This window comes from Vicugna pacos, chromosome 5, assembly GCF_048564905.1.
Source record: "Vicugna pacos chromosome 5, VicPac4, whole genome shotgun sequence".
NCBI lineage: Eukaryota > Metazoa > Chordata > Mammalia > Artiodactyla > Camelidae > Vicugna > Vicugna pacos.
Genome location: NC_132991.1, coordinates 66,810,874 through 66,829,426, shown reverse-complemented (window position 1 = coordinate 66,829,426; position 18,553 = coordinate 66,810,874). Strand labels below are relative to the sequence as shown.

At 37.6% G+C, this 18,553-nt stretch overlaps 1 protein-coding gene across 7 annotated transcripts in view; it reads left to right on the top strand.

The window, feature by feature from the left end:
- PARD3B (par-3 family cell polarity regulator beta) overlaps positions 1-18,553 on the top strand; it is a 948,983-nt gene that overhangs the window by 420,632 nt on the left and 509,798 nt on the right. For all 7 annotated transcript variants that reach the window (XM_072961414.1, XM_072961413.1, XM_072961408.1 and 4 more), the window contains one exon: positions 1,459-1,568. In XM_072961414.1, coding sequence (XP_072817515.1) covers positions 1,459-1,568 — 110 coding nt within the window. The remainder of the gene's footprint in view (positions 1-1,458; positions 1,569-18,553) is intronic.

Genomic DNA, 18,553 nt, shown 5'->3' with positions numbered 1-18,553 from the left:
CTGTGAGGTTAACAGATGCAGAGTACTGTGTATAAAATAGATAAGCAACAAGGATATACTGTATAGCACAAGGAATTATACCCATTATCTTCTAATAACCTGTAATAGAATGTAATCTGCAAAAACCCTGGATCACTACACTGTACACTTGAAACTAACAAAATACTATAAGTCAACTATACTTAAGAAAAGGTTTCAGAGTAGAGGTGGTGAATGATGTAGTGAAATGTCTGCCAATAAAAAAGAAACAATGGAATGTGAACTTAGATTTTATAATATCTTTTGGCATAGTGTTTCATCCTCAGTAGCACATTAATTTCTTATTATAAAATAAGTTATTTTTTAAAAGTGACTTCTAACTGAATAGGAATGAAAAAGTATTAGCAGTTCTATGTTTTGTACACAGAATAAGAATGTTGTAGCACGTAGAAAAATCAGATTTTTTAAATAACTTCAAAATGGATTCAGTCTTTATCACTGTACCAAATAAAATGAGGTCTGAAAAATGTTATTTTTAACCTACAATTGCTTGAGAGAGTTGGGGAATTATTTTCAGCATATTGATAAACAGAGAATTGCATTTCTACAGTGTCTTTTTTTCCCCAGAGGCATAGAAATAAAAAGTTAATTTATATAAGAGAGCAGTTTTTCAGTCACAAACGGATTTTTTGAGTGTCTCCTCTATTGTGGCCAGTTGTTTATGAAGCAGATTATTTCTGGCCTAATTGTAGGCAGAATAGTAAGACCACTAGCTCTGTTAAGGTTGAATTTCATTTGAACTTTGTAATAGTATGATCTGTTTTCAGAATTTAATAACTGACTCAAATATTTAATAGTGGAAGCTTTCATTAAATTAAAAAGAAATCAGGATATATTTTTAGAGGAACTAACTTATTTTCCTTATCAATTTTATCTACTTTAGGAGAAAAGGAAGAGAATGAAACCAATCTCTTTGTGTACCTAAATAGACATTAATGCTATTACCCAAGAAAATAATTTATTTCAGTATATATCATCATTCAAAAGATTTGGGAAGCGCCAAATGGCAGTAATAACTATACTTTTAGCTCTATTGAATAGCAAATTGCGCTGACTGTGTGAACCTCTTCACTTGTCTGCTGGATAATCATTCATTTTAATACTCAAATGTATTTTCTAGATCAATTTTCAGCTGCACACCACCAACTTTTGCATTGCCTAACCGTTTTCTGTTAAGTACAGTGGCTTGCTTTAAAATGCAAATGGGGAAGGCGAGAGTTGCAAGATTTTGTTTCCATGTGTCATTCTATAAATAGATGACCAAAGATCATTAAGTGGATTAATTTACAGGCATTCTTAGAAACAGAATGTTTTTACATGAAAGCATGTTGTAAACCTTTTTAATTAAATGGCATTGTACCCTGCACTCCCCTCCCCGCAGGGTTCTCTTGACCTCTCACCTCTGATTTTGCCCTACAGGCACTCCGCTGCTGGTGAGGAGAAGCAGTGACCCAGCGCCAAGCCCCCCTGCTGATGCCCAGCCAAGCGCTTCACACCCCAGTGGCCAGAGTCTGAAACCTGTTATGCCAGTAGGTATCCTGCAGCTCGCATTTCTAATGAAAGATCAAAGTGACTTACCCATAAAAACTCACTGAGACCTCGCACTCTTTAAGTAAGTGGATCATCAGAGATCTTTCGCTAGGACATGCAGTATTCGTCATAATGATAACCAGCAGGAGCTATCGCTGGTATACAGTGATAGTCATAGCTGTTATTTATAAAGCTCGAATTACATGCCTAGTGCCATTTAAAGGACTTTACATTAAGTCATCTACACTTCCACGTCAGAGTATGAACGTGTTTCATTGATACCGAAATTGGGGCAGAAAGAAGTTTAGTGATCTAAGGTCACAGCTAGTAAGCGGCCGAGCCAAGAATTTAACCCAGATGGTTTGGCTCCAGAACCTATGCTCTTAACCAGGACACTGAACTGTTGGGTTTCCCTCATCCTCCCGCTTCATAATGCTCCAAGGTATAGTTTATCTATTTTCACTGTGTTAACACAATGCTTTTGTGAAATCATATCATGGTGAATGGCGATAAAGTTTCAAGGTACCGGTGTCATAGACATGTGGTACCAGCACTGGATTTCTAGATCTCAACGTTCAAATAAAGGAAAAGTAAAATTATATAGCAATAAACGTGCTTACAGCTAGATACACCTATAGCTGTCCTACTTGTAACTGAGAAGTTAAGGGGAGAATAGTTTTCTGAGGAGACGATGCCCGTCTTCTGTTTGGGGCTGTGAGGTCCTTCTGCTAAATCCCGAGTCGCTCTGAAGAGTTGTAACTGTGATTCATCCTTTGAAAAAGCCTGAGAGTTACATTTTGGATAATGGCTGGGTATCATTGCGATAGGTGATCTTCGATAACGTAACCATATTTAAAGGTTTCCTAAAAGCAAGTCTCTTCTCGATTTTAAGTCTTACTCCCTATAGTTCCTTCAGGGAAAATAAAACTATAGGTAAATAAAGATACTGAATGAGCTAAATGGATTCTCCCAGTTTAGTATAAAATATTCTCATCAAGAACCAATGCCAATGTGTATGAAGTAGGCATCACCATACGAAATCATGGGGTAGTTACTAATAGGTTTGCAGCACTATTTTGGCATATTTATTTTTGTAAACAAGTAAGTACCTGTCCTGAGTGTATTTTAGGTGGAATGTTTTCTCACTTTCCATCCTTCTAAGGAAACATATTTAATGGAACGTTACTTTAGTAAAAATCAGGTGTGTGTGTTCCACTCTAATGATGAGTACAAACAGAACCGGTGTGTGGTGCATGTTTGTGTGTTTAATGCACACTGATTGAGACCATGTTAAGCCTAACTATATTGGATTGGAGGAAGAGAAGAACTACAAAAATGAGATAATTACATACAAGAGGAAAACACTAATCTACTGCTTATTTTTACGATGTTAATATACCCTAAGACAAAAGTCTTACCTTAACGTGTTATCGTGATTTACATGCGGAAACTCCACCGATATTTCGTTCTGTGTTCCTGCACTTAGGCTCTGTGTTGAGACCAACTGAAGTTCAACTGTGCGTTCAAGTTTATGAATAACAAAGATGCCAATTCAAATTCAAGAAGAAATGCTGACACTCAAAATCCTTTTACCTAACCCTGTGCAAGTTCTCAAATATGGGTTGGGTCCTTTTGTATCAGTAGTAAAAAGGAAAGCAGATTTCCTTCTTCCCTTACAGTGTTCCCTGTGGGTGATGAAGTTCAGACCTGAGACCCAGAGAAGAGAGTCTGGTCCTTGCCTTGTCACTGAATAATGGCACCTCCTAGGCTTCTCTTGCCTCAGTTGTAACATTCTCTTCATACAGATTTTAAACACACATTGTGTCTTAGTTATCTTTCTCTCTCTGATCTCAAGTACATAGACGGTGCTCAGTGTATGCATGTTGGACTTAGGAACGCAAGGCTCATATTAGTCTTGAAAAAGCCCTAGAAGTTCTTGGCAATTACCTAAGTTTCCTAACTCAGGTATGACCCCTGTCTGCTCTAAAGAATCTGCTGGGTAAGTGGTCATCTGCTCTAAGGTCTGGTCCAGGCCAGGCAAGAGACAGTTTAACGGCACTACTGTGCAAAGGGTAGGCAAAGTTAGTAAATGAAGACATTTAGTTGTGTCTGTTTTTATCTAGAAGAAAAATACATTTGTGTGTGTGTGTGTGTGTGTGTGTGTATTATAACTGTCTTCCCTTATCCCTGCGTATCCTATATTTGATGAGTACACCGGATTACAAAGATTGAAGTATGAAAAAAAAGTGATATAAAGATCTGGTTAATAATTTTGTATTAACTAGGTGTTGAAATTATACTACGGTGAATTGGGTTGAACAAAATATATTTTAGTTATTTTCACCTGCTTCTCTTTACTTTAAAAGAAATGGCTACTAAAATTTTAAAAATTATATCACATTCCATTCCTGTTGGATGGAGCAGCTCTAGACGGACGTGAAATTGTATATAACACTAATGAAATGGTTTGAGAAGAAGTTCTGTGCGTTGCACGTTGTCTCTGGAGTAACAGTGTGATTAGGTCTGCCTGGGGCAGTTTCTAGTTCATACCTGTCGTTCTGGCATGTTTATTAACAGTGTCCCAGCTAACCCTCAGAGGTGTCCCTGTATGGATGATAAATTATAGTCACTTTACTGTTGGCTCAGCCATAAGAGTAGCGACCTTTCAAGGAAGCCATGAGAACATAACAACTGCAGCTGTGCCTGGGAGCTCACCGCTGAGGGTGTTCTGTGTGGCCAGGGCCTGAGCCCGGGGAGTACAGAACTGGACACTATGGATTCTTCTCCGCTTCTCAGACTCCATAATTCTGCTTCTGCTTCCTCCCCACACTTGAGCTGCACCGTCCATACTTGATTCTTATGATTTGATAAGTGATGATGAATAGGGAAAGCGTGTGATAATGTATCCATGAAGCAACTGATATGAAAAATAATTGCTTAAAAAGCTCCGTTCAATTGCATTCATTTCAATATCCAAGGAAAAAAAAAAGCAACAACAAAATTTCCATCTCTTAAGCAGAGTGTTCAGATGTAAGTAATTCACAGATGGCATATCCCCAAGTGGGTTATATTCAGTCATTCCCAAGAAATGAAACTGACTTATAACCCACAACATAAGAAGCTGTAAGGATGAACATTTGACACATTTGATTACGTTGAAATATTGCCTGTAAAACCACAGTTGATGATTGTTATTTTTAGTTGTACTTCATTAGGCTTGCTGTATAGAGGGGAGAGTTTTCTTCGATTTCCAGAGATGTGTTTTTGAACTGTTGGAGAAGTTGCACTTGTTTTCTGGCTGGTTAAGTTATTACCAATTGGTTATTTAAGATGTACACCCTTAGACAAGTTGGAGTTTTTTCTTAAAAAAAATGAGGTTTTAAATTAGAAAAATCAGATTCTCTGCAAGCTTCTAATTCTGTGTATATTGCAAAACCACCAAATCGCATGTATGTCAGAGTACCACCAGATAAACAGCATGGGAATCTGTTTCCTTTCTTCCTCTTTTCATAAATCCACTTAATCAGAATAGTATAATTATTAATGTGCAGATAATAATGACTATTTATCTTTCAGGGAGTAGAAAATTCAGTTGTACAGACTGCTTTTGAATCAAAGAGAATCCTGGGGGCAAGATATTACAGTGAGAGCTTGATTAAGGGCGGTCTTACCTTCCTTCCCTTGATTGTAGCCTGGTGTTCTTGGCTTAAGGGCATGCCATAAAGCCAGGTTCTTGAAATTGATGTTCCTGAATTTCCGGATGGAAGAGAACTCTAAAACAGATGTGATTTTCCCCCTTAATATCCGGTTAACTACCATGGTTGTTTTGTGTTTTAATGACAGTTTATAGTTTCACATTTAACCCCTAAGGCAAAATGATCCTACAGGGTGAGTAAATTAAAAAGTGGATTCCTGAACATTGTAATGTTGCGGTGGTTCTCTTAAAACCATTACTTGTCTTGGGTCACCAAAATAAATTAAGAAAATACTGGTCTTTTTTTTTTTTCAAGTCTATATCTATAATACACACATTTTATTTCAAAAATAAGATGGCAGTCTTTGAAGTTGTTAAATTGGAAGTTCCATGGATGGGTTTCAGAGAGTCTATTAACTATCTGAAGTTTTATGCCATGGTGGGGTGCGAGCGCGCACGTGTGTGTGTGTGTGTGTGTGTGTGTCCTGAAGACATTCTATCACTCTTATCAAATTTCCTTGCATCAGAAGGAATACAAAAGATCAAGAACCACTTGATTTGGGATTTAGGATGAGATATCGTGGGAAAGCCACCAATTATGATGAATGATAGAGATAAAAAAGTTAAGTGGAAATTGCCACTGTCCTCCAAATGTGTATTAAATACTTAAGGTTATTTCATCGTAGTATCACCATTCTTATCCAGCACATATAATGTGAATTCAAGATGTGCAGATGAATAGAAATTTTTAAATTGCTGCATTGAGAGATCAAAAATAATCCTTTAGTCACTAGCAACACCGTTCTTAGCAACAGTAAGATTAGGGGAAAGGGACTCTGACTCTTTTGGGAAGACACCCTGGGCAGAAGTGTTTCCAGTAGTCCTTTGTGTTCAGTGGGAACGAGAAGTGAAAATACAATATCGATGTTTTGGAGTTTTTGGAATTTCATCAGTGAAGATAGTGGCAGGTAGCTTCCAGTGAAAGAAGATATTTCCGGTGAGCAGAATCATTCTCTTTGTGTCTTGCATATATATATTGATTTGAGAATTTTCCCTCAGATGTCACGAATATTGAAGTTATTATAGTCAACATTGCTCCTGGGTTAAATGTTTTCAAATTCATGAAAGAAACCATTGGAATATTACAAAGAAAGTGAAATAGCTTGGCTTTTAGGATTAAAATCATCCAACTGCCACTGACATATCAGAAGACTTTTCGTTGTGGGTTGTTGGCTTGTCAGAATCCAACATAGGAACTTAGCAAAAATTCTGAATGACTGAATCAGATTTTTCTGTCAGATATACAATTAAGTAGCTGTAGAAACAGTGGAACAAAATAGTTGTTGTAGACTGATAATAAGTTGGAGGGAAGGCTCTATCCATTGCTTTCCAAGGAGGAGAGGGTGGATACTGAAGAGCAAAAGGGAGGAGGAAATAGCATGTAATATATAATCACATTATTCAGCGATCCTGAAGCCTACAAAAGGTTTTTCTCTTTTTTTTCCGTCCTCCTGCCACAGTGATTTAATAATAGTCCTGGTGTTTGTAACTCCAGCTGTTCACGCTGTGTGCTGATAAGACCAGGGGTTGGAGACACATTGCAACGATGGTTTTCATATGGCTTTGTTTTTAAGAGATAAAGCTGCCATCCAATATTTCATGGGGTCAGATGTTTACTTAGTTTGACAAGTTTAGGCAGCTTAATTTCTGAAGCAGTTATGTTTGTAAGACTCGAGTACAGGTGGGAAAAATCCAGAAGCCAAGTTTATTCTGCAAACATTTTTCACCGAACCTTGCAGAAGTTGGTGAAACAAACTTGTCTGAATGTCTGTGCCACGACTAATCAAGGAACCTGAGGATTGTGGCCCCTGTTTAGGTGGGAGCTGGTGCGTCATTCTTTTTGGGTCTGGTCCAGAACTGAAAGTCTAAAAGAAGAATCTATTCGGAGGTCAGTTTCAAAATTAAAAGGGCAACCATGACACGTTGTCTTAGGCTGTTTAGATTAATCTGCACCTAATGAAAATTGAATGGGTTTTGCTTTTATATCAGCCGAAATTGATCGATCTCTTAGATGTCCATGACCCCTGCCACGTGCCATGCAGAAAGCATGAGGCCTGGTCCCTGTCCTCAGGAAACTTACACCCTAGTTATGAAGACCAGACCTAATGCCATTAAACAACCCTAGCCACCTGCGAGTGTGTATGGTCAAATGATAGATTTTTTAAACATTAAAATTAGTGTCCTTTGCCTTTAGTCTACACTCTGCTCAGCCTCCCAGGCCTCTCAAGGGAATCACCATGTGCACTCTGTCTGTTAGCGCTTATCTCAAGTATAACTGCTTGTTTACATGTCTGTTAGATGGCTCCTCGGAGGCACGAGCTGGTGTGTTCATTTTTGCATCCAAGCCCTTAGGCACGGTGCCTGACGCTTAAATACATGATTTAGGTGATTAAAACTTTTACATCTGAGATGGGCAAAATGAATTCAGTCCAACAGCTTTTAACTATTTTGTAAACATGTGTGTATATATGTGTATACATATGCGTGGTATGTATATATAGAGACACACATGTATCTATGATTAGAATGTAAAAATGGTGAAAACTACACTGTTTTGCTCCCTAAAAAGCTTTGATTTAGAATTTTCTGCTTTAGGAATATGTGTTACCTGTGTTTTTTTTTTTTTAGTGTTGTCAAGGGGGGAGAGAGGTTTAAATATAGGTTCTCCACTTGGAATTTAAAATGTGGATTGGTGGCTGAGGTCAGCAATTTCAAGTGAGACCCGATTTATCTGCTTACAATTCTAACAATGACTTCATCACGGAAATTGATGCTGAGAAAGAGTAGAATTATAAGGAAAGAACAAACCTTGATGATACTGGAGAAGAACAGTACAAAGCCTAATTTTGTCAGTGCCCATGATATGTGAACAGAGAACAGAGATTAATGTGTGTTTCATGGCATCAGTTATCTGAGTTCGACCTTTTTGTCAACAAAATCATGAGTTCTCTAATCAAACAGTTAGTAATCTTGGTAGTTGTAGCTTTATTATTTTCTAATAACTATGTTCAAGGAATTTAGAAAATCCTTGATTGGACTAGAAATTTCTGGAGAGGGTATCTCTCATATACCCATCACATCTAAAGATTTCTCCTCCTAAGGTTTCCTCATAACTCATCTTCTTTAAGAAGTACTTCTGGTTTCAAGTGATTGGGAAAACAATAAAAATAAAAATCCCAATACATGAATTGATTCAAAACTGGTATGGGAACCTTCACAAGGTGTTTCTTAGAAAAACACTAATAAACGTCTCACGTTAGCAGTATGGGCTGTTGTTCTTAGGGACTCAGACCAGACTAGCAACTTCAGGGTTCCAGATGTAAATTATTAACTTGACTGGTATGAATTCATCTTTAAATTTCCTTTTAATGTCTCAATATTTATAAGTGCTCATGGAATGAGGCTGTATTTCTATGCAAAACACCAAAATTTATTGCTCAAGGTAATGATATCAAGAAATACGTATTTTTTAAAAAGCTAAATGCACACACAAAGGTAGCAGCATAAAAACATGCCTACATCCGTACACTTAACTTCTTTGGAGGAGAGCACTGCTTAAATCTGCAGACTACAGTAGATCACGTTACTTTAAAGTGAAAGCTCAAGGGTGTGGACCATGTCTTCTGTAGGTTCTGATCTGCCACGTATGTCTTCCATGTTGTAGGCATTTACCGAAGATTGATGGCACAGAAGGGAAGGGTTAATGAGTGTTCACCTTGAGAAGAAACAAAACAGTCAGTATTGAGAGGAAAGGATTTTTTTTCCTTGAACATGGTGTAATTTGTAGAAATCTCTTTTGATGGGAGATTTTTTTTTTCCTCCTCACAACATAAACTCTTCTGAAGTGCAGGTTTCATTGTTTTTTCTTTTTTTTCAAAATCTAGTCATCAAATGACACTGTACAGACATTTAAAAGACTTTTTCCCTTTCTCAAGAGTGTGGCCCCTTTCCTAATAGCTCTGTGCTTTAAAATAGAATTCTGCCTTAGATGAATCACATTTTAAAAGTAGCTACTGTGTGTGTTTTACACTGGTGGAAACATACAGCATCCTCGTAAGCAGCGTGTGAGCTTGTCACCATACAGCTTTTGATGTCTGATTAGATGATCATAGGGACATCTGGAGCGAGTTAGTTCTGAAGTCACTGGTGTGAGGCACTGGAGAATCCAAAGCCTTCTGACAGACTTGAACCAGTAAAAACATCACTACTTTTAGCAAATCTTTTTTAACTTACAACTGGCTGACAATTTTCTGACTGACGTAGCCATGATGTTTTCCAACTGCCTTTCCAACCTCCTTTCTCCACAAAGCTCCCTACCCTTTCAAGCAAAGAATGAGTAAATGGCATTTGTTGTAAAAATCATAAAGGATTATCCTCCTTTAAAAGGAAAAAGGTAGATTTTTAAGTATCAGAAGCCAGCATTGGTGGACTTGCTTAAAGAAATTGTATTGTCTCCTTTTTCTCTGTCTTTAATTTCAATCATTGTGTTACACATGCTTTCTTAATTTTAAATAAAATATATTTGGGGGGGGAAATATATTTGGTACTCAACTATGTTTTCTGAAGATCCAAAGATAAATAGGCATCCAAAGTGAATGACATTGCTATAGTGTAAGACCATAATTTTAGAACACCTATCAGAAGTTCATATATTAATCTAGTCAAAATGTTATTACATATAAGGATTGTTTAGTTAAAGGTTGTATAATTTGTCCAATAAGGTTTTATTGATGTGAGATGATTCCTTATTGTTTCATGAATAAAATTACCATATACCTGTAAATATCTGACTATATTTACAAAATTTGACCATGTCTCTCTCCCACCCTGAAACAACTGATTGATTTCCATGCCTCCAGAATATATTTTATTTTCTTGATACGGCTTTTTTATTGTGGTAGAGTGCACATGGTATATACCATCTTAACCATTTTTAAATAGACCATTAAGTTTCACTGAGTACATCCAGATTATTGTGCAACCATCACACCACGCATCTCCAGAATTCTTTTCATCTTGCAAAACTGAAACTCTACTTGCTAAACCGTAAGTCCCCATCCCCCGTCTCCCCAGCTCCTGGCGGTCGCCATTCTCCTTTCTGTATCTGTGATTTTTAACTACTCTAGAGAACTCATATCAGTGAAATCATAAAATGTTTTCTTTCTGTGACTGGCTTGTTTCATTTAGAATAATTTCCTCAAGGTTTATTCATGTGGTAGCCTGTGCCAGAATTTCTTCCCTTTTTAGGATAACATGCATGTGGAACATTTTGCATATCTGTTCATTCTTGGTAGACACTGGGGTAGCCTCCATCTTTTAGCTATTGTTAATAGTGCTGCTGTAGACATGAGTGTACAGATATCTTTTTCAGACCCTGCTTTCAATTATCTGGGGTATATACCCACAAGTGGAATTGCTGGATCATGTGGTTATTATATTTTTAATTTTTTTGAGAAGCCACCATACTGGTTTCCATAGTTGTACTGTTTTATATTCTCACCAGCAGTGCACAAGGGTTCCAATCTCTCTACATTCTCACCAACACTTGTTATTTTCTGCTTTTTAAAAATAGCCATTCTTATCGGTATGAGGTGTCATCTTGAAGTCTTGAATTATTTCCCTAGTGGTTAGTAATGTTGAACATCTTTTCATGTGCCTGTTAGTCATTCATACATATTCCTTGGAGAAATATCTATTCAAGTCTTTTGTCCATTTTTCAATTGGATTGTTTTTGTTGTTGAGTTTTAGGAGTTCTCTATATAGTAGATGATGGGCAAATATTTTCTGCCATTCTGTAGGTTGCCTTTTCACTCTGTTGATAATGTCCTTTGATACCCAAAAAATCATTTTCATGAAGTCTAGTTTGTCTCCGTTATTGCTGCCTATGTCTATGTTGTCATATCCAAGAAATTATTGCCAATTTCAGTGTTGTAGAACTTTTGCCCTACGTTTTCTTCGTAGAGTTTTATAGGTTTAGCTCTTATGTTTAGGTCTTTGATCTACTTTGAGTTAATTTTTGTATATGGTATTAGGTAAAGGTCCAACTTCATTCTTTTGCATGTGAATATCCAGTTTTCCCATCACCATTTGTTGAAGATACTGTTCTTTCCCTGTATTCTTGTCAAAAATCATTGACCATGAGCAAGAGTTTATTTTAGGGTTCTGGACATTACTTTTTACAACCTAACTGCAGCCCCAATGTTTAGCTTCATCTCTAGCCACACCACACTGGGCACCCCATGCACGCTGCTCAGTTTCTCACACGTTCACAGAATGTGTCTGTGTCTTTGCCCAGCTGTTCCTTCTGCCAGGCAAATGACAAATGTCATTCACCCCACTTCCCCCTAGCAAATGTACAGTTTTCTTTGAAAACCCAGTGCAGTGATCTCTTTCTTTTGCTAATCCTGCCCTCACCTCTCCCTTTTATGGGCAGAATGAACTACTTCCTGCCCATGGCACACAGGCATATCTTTATTATAATTCTTTCTACTGTGTGCTATAATTTTCCACATTTCATGTCTCCCTTACTAGACTCTGAACTTCTCATGAGTAGATCGAATTTTCTTTTGCATACCCAGAATAAAACATCATTCTTCAAGAACAGGAGGCACATATAAAAGCTTTATATAAAGAACAGTACAGAGTACATTTTCCTATCACATAGTAGCCTATTTAAACCACAAAGCAATTTAATTGCAGTTTTAATAGCATTAATCTGCATGCTAGGTCTGCCAACAGATGGCCATGTAATTCTACCCAGGATATCATGGAGGGAGGGGCTTTCTTTGCTCAGTTCCAAGTACATGTCAGATGTGGACATTTTATTATATATATTTAAATAAGTTATTTCATCCCTGCTAGAAAATCTGCTAGATCAGCTATATTTACTTTTATTTCATAGATGAAGAAGCTAAGGCTCAAACAAGTTAACACATTTGCCCGAGATCATATAGCTGAGAAGTAGCAGTGCTAGGATTTTACTTCAAATATGTCTTAATCCACAGTATAATCTCTTTTCATTCTCCACTCAAATCAAATGTTAATCTCGGAAGTAGCACCCTAGGTGCTAGTCCCACTGATACTGTCATTGCTCAAATGCTTTGGACAATCTTCATCTGAAACTACCTTCAAAGCCAGTTTATGAGCTGCTTCCTAAAATAAATAAAAGAATTTTCTCATTTTATACTCGCATGTTATTTTTCTACCAAAAATGGTATTGTTCTTTGATGCCAAAATTTATATTGTAAAGTTGGTTTCAAATGACTTGTTTATACAGTTTAGATATCCCTGTGCAGCAGAAAGATTTGCCACCACAAAAAATCTGATGGAGGCATTAAAAACATTTGTGGAAGAATAGATTCAGATGTGCTTAAAGCAGCAGAGTTTTATAGCCATTCTTTGTTTACCCAATTGTCTAGTGGTTAAGATAACTAGGTTTTATCCCTGACTCATCCCTTGGCTCTTTGTCAAGTTAGGCAAGGATAATTTTATTCTCTGTCTAGAAGAAGATTGCCTTCTCTCTTGCCCACAGTGGAATTGCGAGGTTAATGCCTTTTATCTTGACAGTATAGCATTTAGCAGACTGTGGGTGCTTAATATATGTTAATAATAGTGATAATAATGAATGTTGATAATTAAAGTTCTTTTATAATTACCAAATTTCTAATGTGTGTTAAATATAATTAAAGGGAAATGATTTAAGTTAATATGCCTGCACACAAAAACTGGAGCTAGCCACAGCTTTTATTTTTAGCTTCTTAAGTAACATCATGAGTGTGAATCCAGTATTAAGAAATCCAATTATGATGATAGTGTCGCTCTGGTCATGTATGGAGAACCCATGCAGGGTCTGGAAATGAGAAGGGCATCTGTTTGGGTTGAAAACATGGCTATGAATGGGAAATCACAAGGGACTTCCGTGATGGGAGTTTGACCACATGAAATTGTACATCAGACATTATTATTGTAATCTACCCCATGACACTCTCCAATTTCCATGAGAGAAAGGTATTTTTCCTAGAAGCTGGACACCATCCCAGCAGTGGATAACAAACAGATCTGCCCGGGAGGTCTCTAGAAGATGCAGGTAGAGTAGAGGAAACCATAATTACGGATAATTTCCCATGAAATTCACCTTGGTGACTCATCCTTCGAACTCAGATTATGTCCTAAGGTGCTAGAGTGGTAGGTGGGCGCTGAGAACTGTGAGAGGCAGCAGGCTGACCTGGTGAAGAATACGACTCATTAAGCTTGACTACCTGGTTCAAATCCAGTTCTACCCCTGAGTACAAGGTTGACTGTTGTCAAGTATGTCCCTTCTTTTGGTCTTGCTTTTCTGTCTATACAATGGTGGTAACAGCAGTACTTATCTTACAGGGTCATCTTGAGAAATAAATGAGTGATTGTAAAAATTCGTACAATACACAGTAAGTACTGGACACGTTTGTTGAATAAATATATGTGCTGGATTTGCACCAGACATGAATGAGGAAAGGGTGGTAGGATAAGGTAGGCTCTGGAAGCAGTTCTGAGAATCATCTTTTATAAAAGCTGAATTTGTTCAGGTTTAGCTTTCATTTCAGGAAGGCACTTAGTACACAGCTAGGAAAAAAAAAAAGATTCCAAAGTTGAACATTAAATGTAGGTTGAGCGTCTGTTGTTTATAGAGATGATTGCACCTTCTTTTCATTTATGGGGGAAGAAGGAAAAAAAAAATGAACCTTCCGAATACCAATTCTTAACGCAGTATTGGAGCTGCGTCAGTGAATTCAGCCCCATTTTCCGTTCTTGATGTGAAATGGTTCTCTTCCTTGTAAACATTTTGTTTAAATTGAAAACCTAGAAAGAAACAGGAAAGGAAGATTTATTAAGAAACAGGCCAATTTCAGATGGTCAAACCTGTCCTTCATCTCCTGTAGTTTTCTGAAAGCCCCGCCCTTCAGTGTTTCCCTGGCTTGCTCTCCCTCCCCCTCCGTCTTGAGTCATCTCTCTCGCTTGTCTGCATGGCAGGTCCCTTCTCATTTGTTAAGCCCAGGCTAGAACATAACCTCCTTTTTAAATCTCTTCTCAAGAACCCTTCTCCCTAGCAGAGGTTTGGTGCCGTTTCAGCGATATTTTTTTTTTTAAAGTAATGTAGGCCATAGCAGATTGCTGAGATCATGATGAAAATATTTTTGGAGGAAGCAGTGTTTAATACAGGACCGAAATATTAGGGGCCACCGCAGTACCGCTGCCTCTAGGTATCTGGTGTTCGCATCCGCTCAGTGAGAACAGATCACACTTCTGTCATGAGCAGTGTCATGAACACTTATCATTCTTCTTCATGTGTGTGTCTCCTTCCTTCCTCTGGGGTGGAAGTGTGATGCGGGCAGAGGATGTGCTTTTTATCTTGGCAGCTTAGCACTTGGCAGACAGCAGATACTGAATACCTAACTGACTGACTGAAGAAACCAATGAATGATAAAAACAATGGACACGCCAATGGAAAGAAAGAAAAAGGAACAACTTCTCAGATTCTAACAGGTTAATGTTTTTATAGGAGAAAAAGAGGCAGTATTTAAAATAATACAGCGTGTTATAAAGTATGTTTTTATGTTTTCTGCATTGACTGTTAAATATTAGCAAATGGACTTGATTCAGCATGAAAATCATTTTTCTGTCTCTGTGGCACAAAACAAAGCAGAGCAGACATAGACCTCTGAGACCGTTATGCCATTTCTGTGATTTCCATATAGTTCTTACTCAGTTCCTCTAAGTCACTTTCTGGCTTCTTTCATTTTAAACGTGATGGCAGTGGTAGGGGAGGGAATTTGTGTGGAAATGATTATAGTCATTTAAGCTCAGCCTCTGATCAGTGCTTTCTTAACAATTGGAAAATATGTAATTTAATTTAATTATCTGTGTGTATTCAGGAGAGTAATTATAGAACTTAACAAAATGACCACTTAATGTCAAAATTCGAGTTTTTTTCTGGGTTTCTAAGTCTCTTTTGATGAAAAGATAAAGTAGAAAATAGAGACTTTGTGCAAGTATGTTCTATTAAACTTGTGAATATTAGGACATTTTTCATCTGGGCTCAGATATGCATTCACTGAATATCCATAAACGACTTTCCATAAAATAACAATTAGAATATTTATTCTTCCTAGTGCTTCTGCTTCTATTTCTTCTTTAGTTATCTTCAGGTTTTTTTTTTTGACAAAAATATTGAATAGTTTATTTTCTGCTTTAGCATAAACCAGGTGATTGTTTTCACTTTTTTGAAGTGTAGTTAATTTACAGTGTTGTGTTACTTTTAGCTATGCAGCAAGGTGATTCAGTTATACATACATAAATGTTTTATTTTTCAGCTTGTTTTCCATTATAGGATATTACAAGATACTGAGTATAGTCCCCTGTGCTATACAGTAGGTTCTTGTTGGTTATCTATTTTATATATAGTAGTTTATATCTGCTAATCCCAAACTCCTAATTTATCCCTCCCTGCCTCTTCCCCTTGGTAACTGTAAGTTTGTCTTCTATGTCTCTGAGTCTATTTCTATTTTGTAAGTAAGTTCATTTGTCTCATTTTTTCAGATTCCACATATGACTAATATATGATACTTGTCTGTCTTTGACTTACTTCACTTAATATGATAATCTCTAGGTCCATCCATGTTGCTACAAATGGCATTATTTCATTCTTTTTTATGGCTGAGTAATAGTCCATTGTATATATATGTACCACATCTTCTCTGCCTATTCATCTACCAATGGACGATTAGGTTGCTTCTGTGTCCTGTCTATTGTAAATAGTTACCTTTAGTACTTACACAGATAAGTTATGAAACCAGCCTCAAGCCATTTCTTGTGTGACTCCACCCCATGTGATAGATATCCTCTGGGTAAAATATTTTGTTTTGCTTTGCTTCTACCATGTATAGTTAAACTGATTTTTTTATTGCATCATGTAACTTAAAACAATTTATCTAGGAACTGCCAAACTGATTTTTGGTTTTAAATGTTTGCTAATTTTCAAATTAGTGGACCAAAGACAACATGTAAAACTAAGTATTTTAAAGCAACAAATCGAGGCATCAGTATCAGGATAAAATTCTTGTGGTCTAATTTGAAGAAAACTTTTGTGGAGTTTTAGCTCATTGCATGATTTCTGACTGATACTATACCTGGAGACCATTATGGAAAATTAAGTCTTTGTCGAGCACTCATATTTTCCCACATTTGACTGTGAACTTTCTGGGATCTTTTGTTCACAGGCTTGGACTGACTCTGCAAAATGGTTCGTAATGTCTTTGTTCACTTAACAAACATTGTGCCAAGTACCATAGTTTGTGCTATGGATCAAAAGATGAATAAAGCATTGGCCTCCCCCCAGAACACTCCCATTTACGTGTCTCTCGCCCTCATCCATTGAGAAGCACAGACGTGTACATGGAAGCTATGATACCAAATGGCAGGTGCCATGATTTTCCTATGTTCAAGGAAAATCTGTAGAAAATAACAGGGGGATTTGAACATCATTCCTGAGGGGTCCAAGTAATGCTAAGTCCTAAAGGATAAGTAGGAGGCAACCAGGCCAAATCATAGAAAAATGCATTTTAGCCAGAGGTTTACAAAAATAAAGACAGATGCGAGAAACAGTTTTCCCAAGGTTGTCTGTAGGAATTGCAAATACTTTGGTCCTGTTGAGAGAGTTTGGAGAGCTCTATGGGGCTAAATCATAAAAGACTATATATGTCATATACAAGAGCTTGACTTTAATGTGTTATGTAGGTCTGCTGAAGAGTTTGAAGTAGAGAGGTTACAGGTTCAACTCTGCAAAGACCAGAGCAGAGATAAGAGAATACTTAGGAGTTTATCATATTATTAAGGCAGAGGTGGCGACAACCTGAATTACACCATGATCCCCTTATGTACATTATGGACTCAGTGATTGATTGATTCAGTAATAATTACAGAACATTCACAACCACACTTGCTTTGTGCCAGTCATTATTCTAAGTGCTTCAAATGTTTTATTCTCTCTAATCCTCATAACAATGGTAGGTACCATTTATATCCCCATTTTATTGATAAGAAGTTGAGGCACTTAGAGACAAAGGTCAGATTGCTCAGTCATACAGTTAACAAGTGGCAGAAATACTTAGAAAATAAAATCCATGGATCATGGATAAGAGAGTAGAGCATACAAGAGATGCCCAGAAGAATTCCCAGGTCTCACTTTTGTGTCATGAGGCAAGTGACTGTTCTACCAACCAACGAAAGGAACTTAGAAATCAGTTTGTAGGGTGAGATACAAGCATTGGTGCTTGGACATCAAAGAAATAGGAGCTCAAACCTTGAAGTCATTGATAATCTTGTTAAGAGCAGTTCCAACAGAGGAAAGCGGGGTGGAAATGGCTGTACTATTGGTTGAGAAGGAGATTGGAGGCAAAGAAGTGGAAACAGTTCTTACAGAACTCAGGACATCAAGGAGAACACACACAGTTAAATTTTATATCCCAGTAACCATTTAAGAGCTCTTAATTTCCAGTGACAAAGTATAGTGTAAAAAGACTCAGTCAGAAAATGAAGTGTTGGGTTTTTTTTTTTTAATTTCTAAGAATGCCACATGTAATCTGTGAGCATGTTGAATATCTGGATCTTGGGAAGTAGGGGATGCAGCTGGGCTTCAGGAAAAACTGAAATCAGAGATTCAATTGTCCCTGCTCCATTATCACAGATTTCATCATGTTTATCTACGGATGCGCTCCCTCAACAGAGGAGAAACAAGACTGCTAACAATTCTAGTTTTCCCATCTCCAGAGAGGTACTGAATCTTTTTCTGGGGTCCAGGAAAGAAGTCTGGCTACTTGAAGCCACGGCTACTTTAAATCAGCCATGGCAAGGGTGGGTGGCGGGAGCAGTCTCTAGCCACATGACATTTGGTGCGTGGGTCACTGGGGGAAGGGCAGTTTCCAGGATGGGGAGGACTGGGCAGACGTTCTCGTAGATCTATACCTAGAGCCAGGTCCAGGTATAAACAATCACTGATGACAGAGTGTACTGCAAGTTCCAGGAGAGCTCTGCACCAGGGTGGCCAAGGAAGCTTCAAGGAGAAAGATGGCTTGATGTGGGTCTTAAAGGAAGGATGAGTATTAGGCATGGAGAATTCAGTGAGCAAATTCATATTAACAAGGATATGTCAGCCGTGTTTGGACAGAAGCAGACCTTACTGGGCAGAGCAGAAGA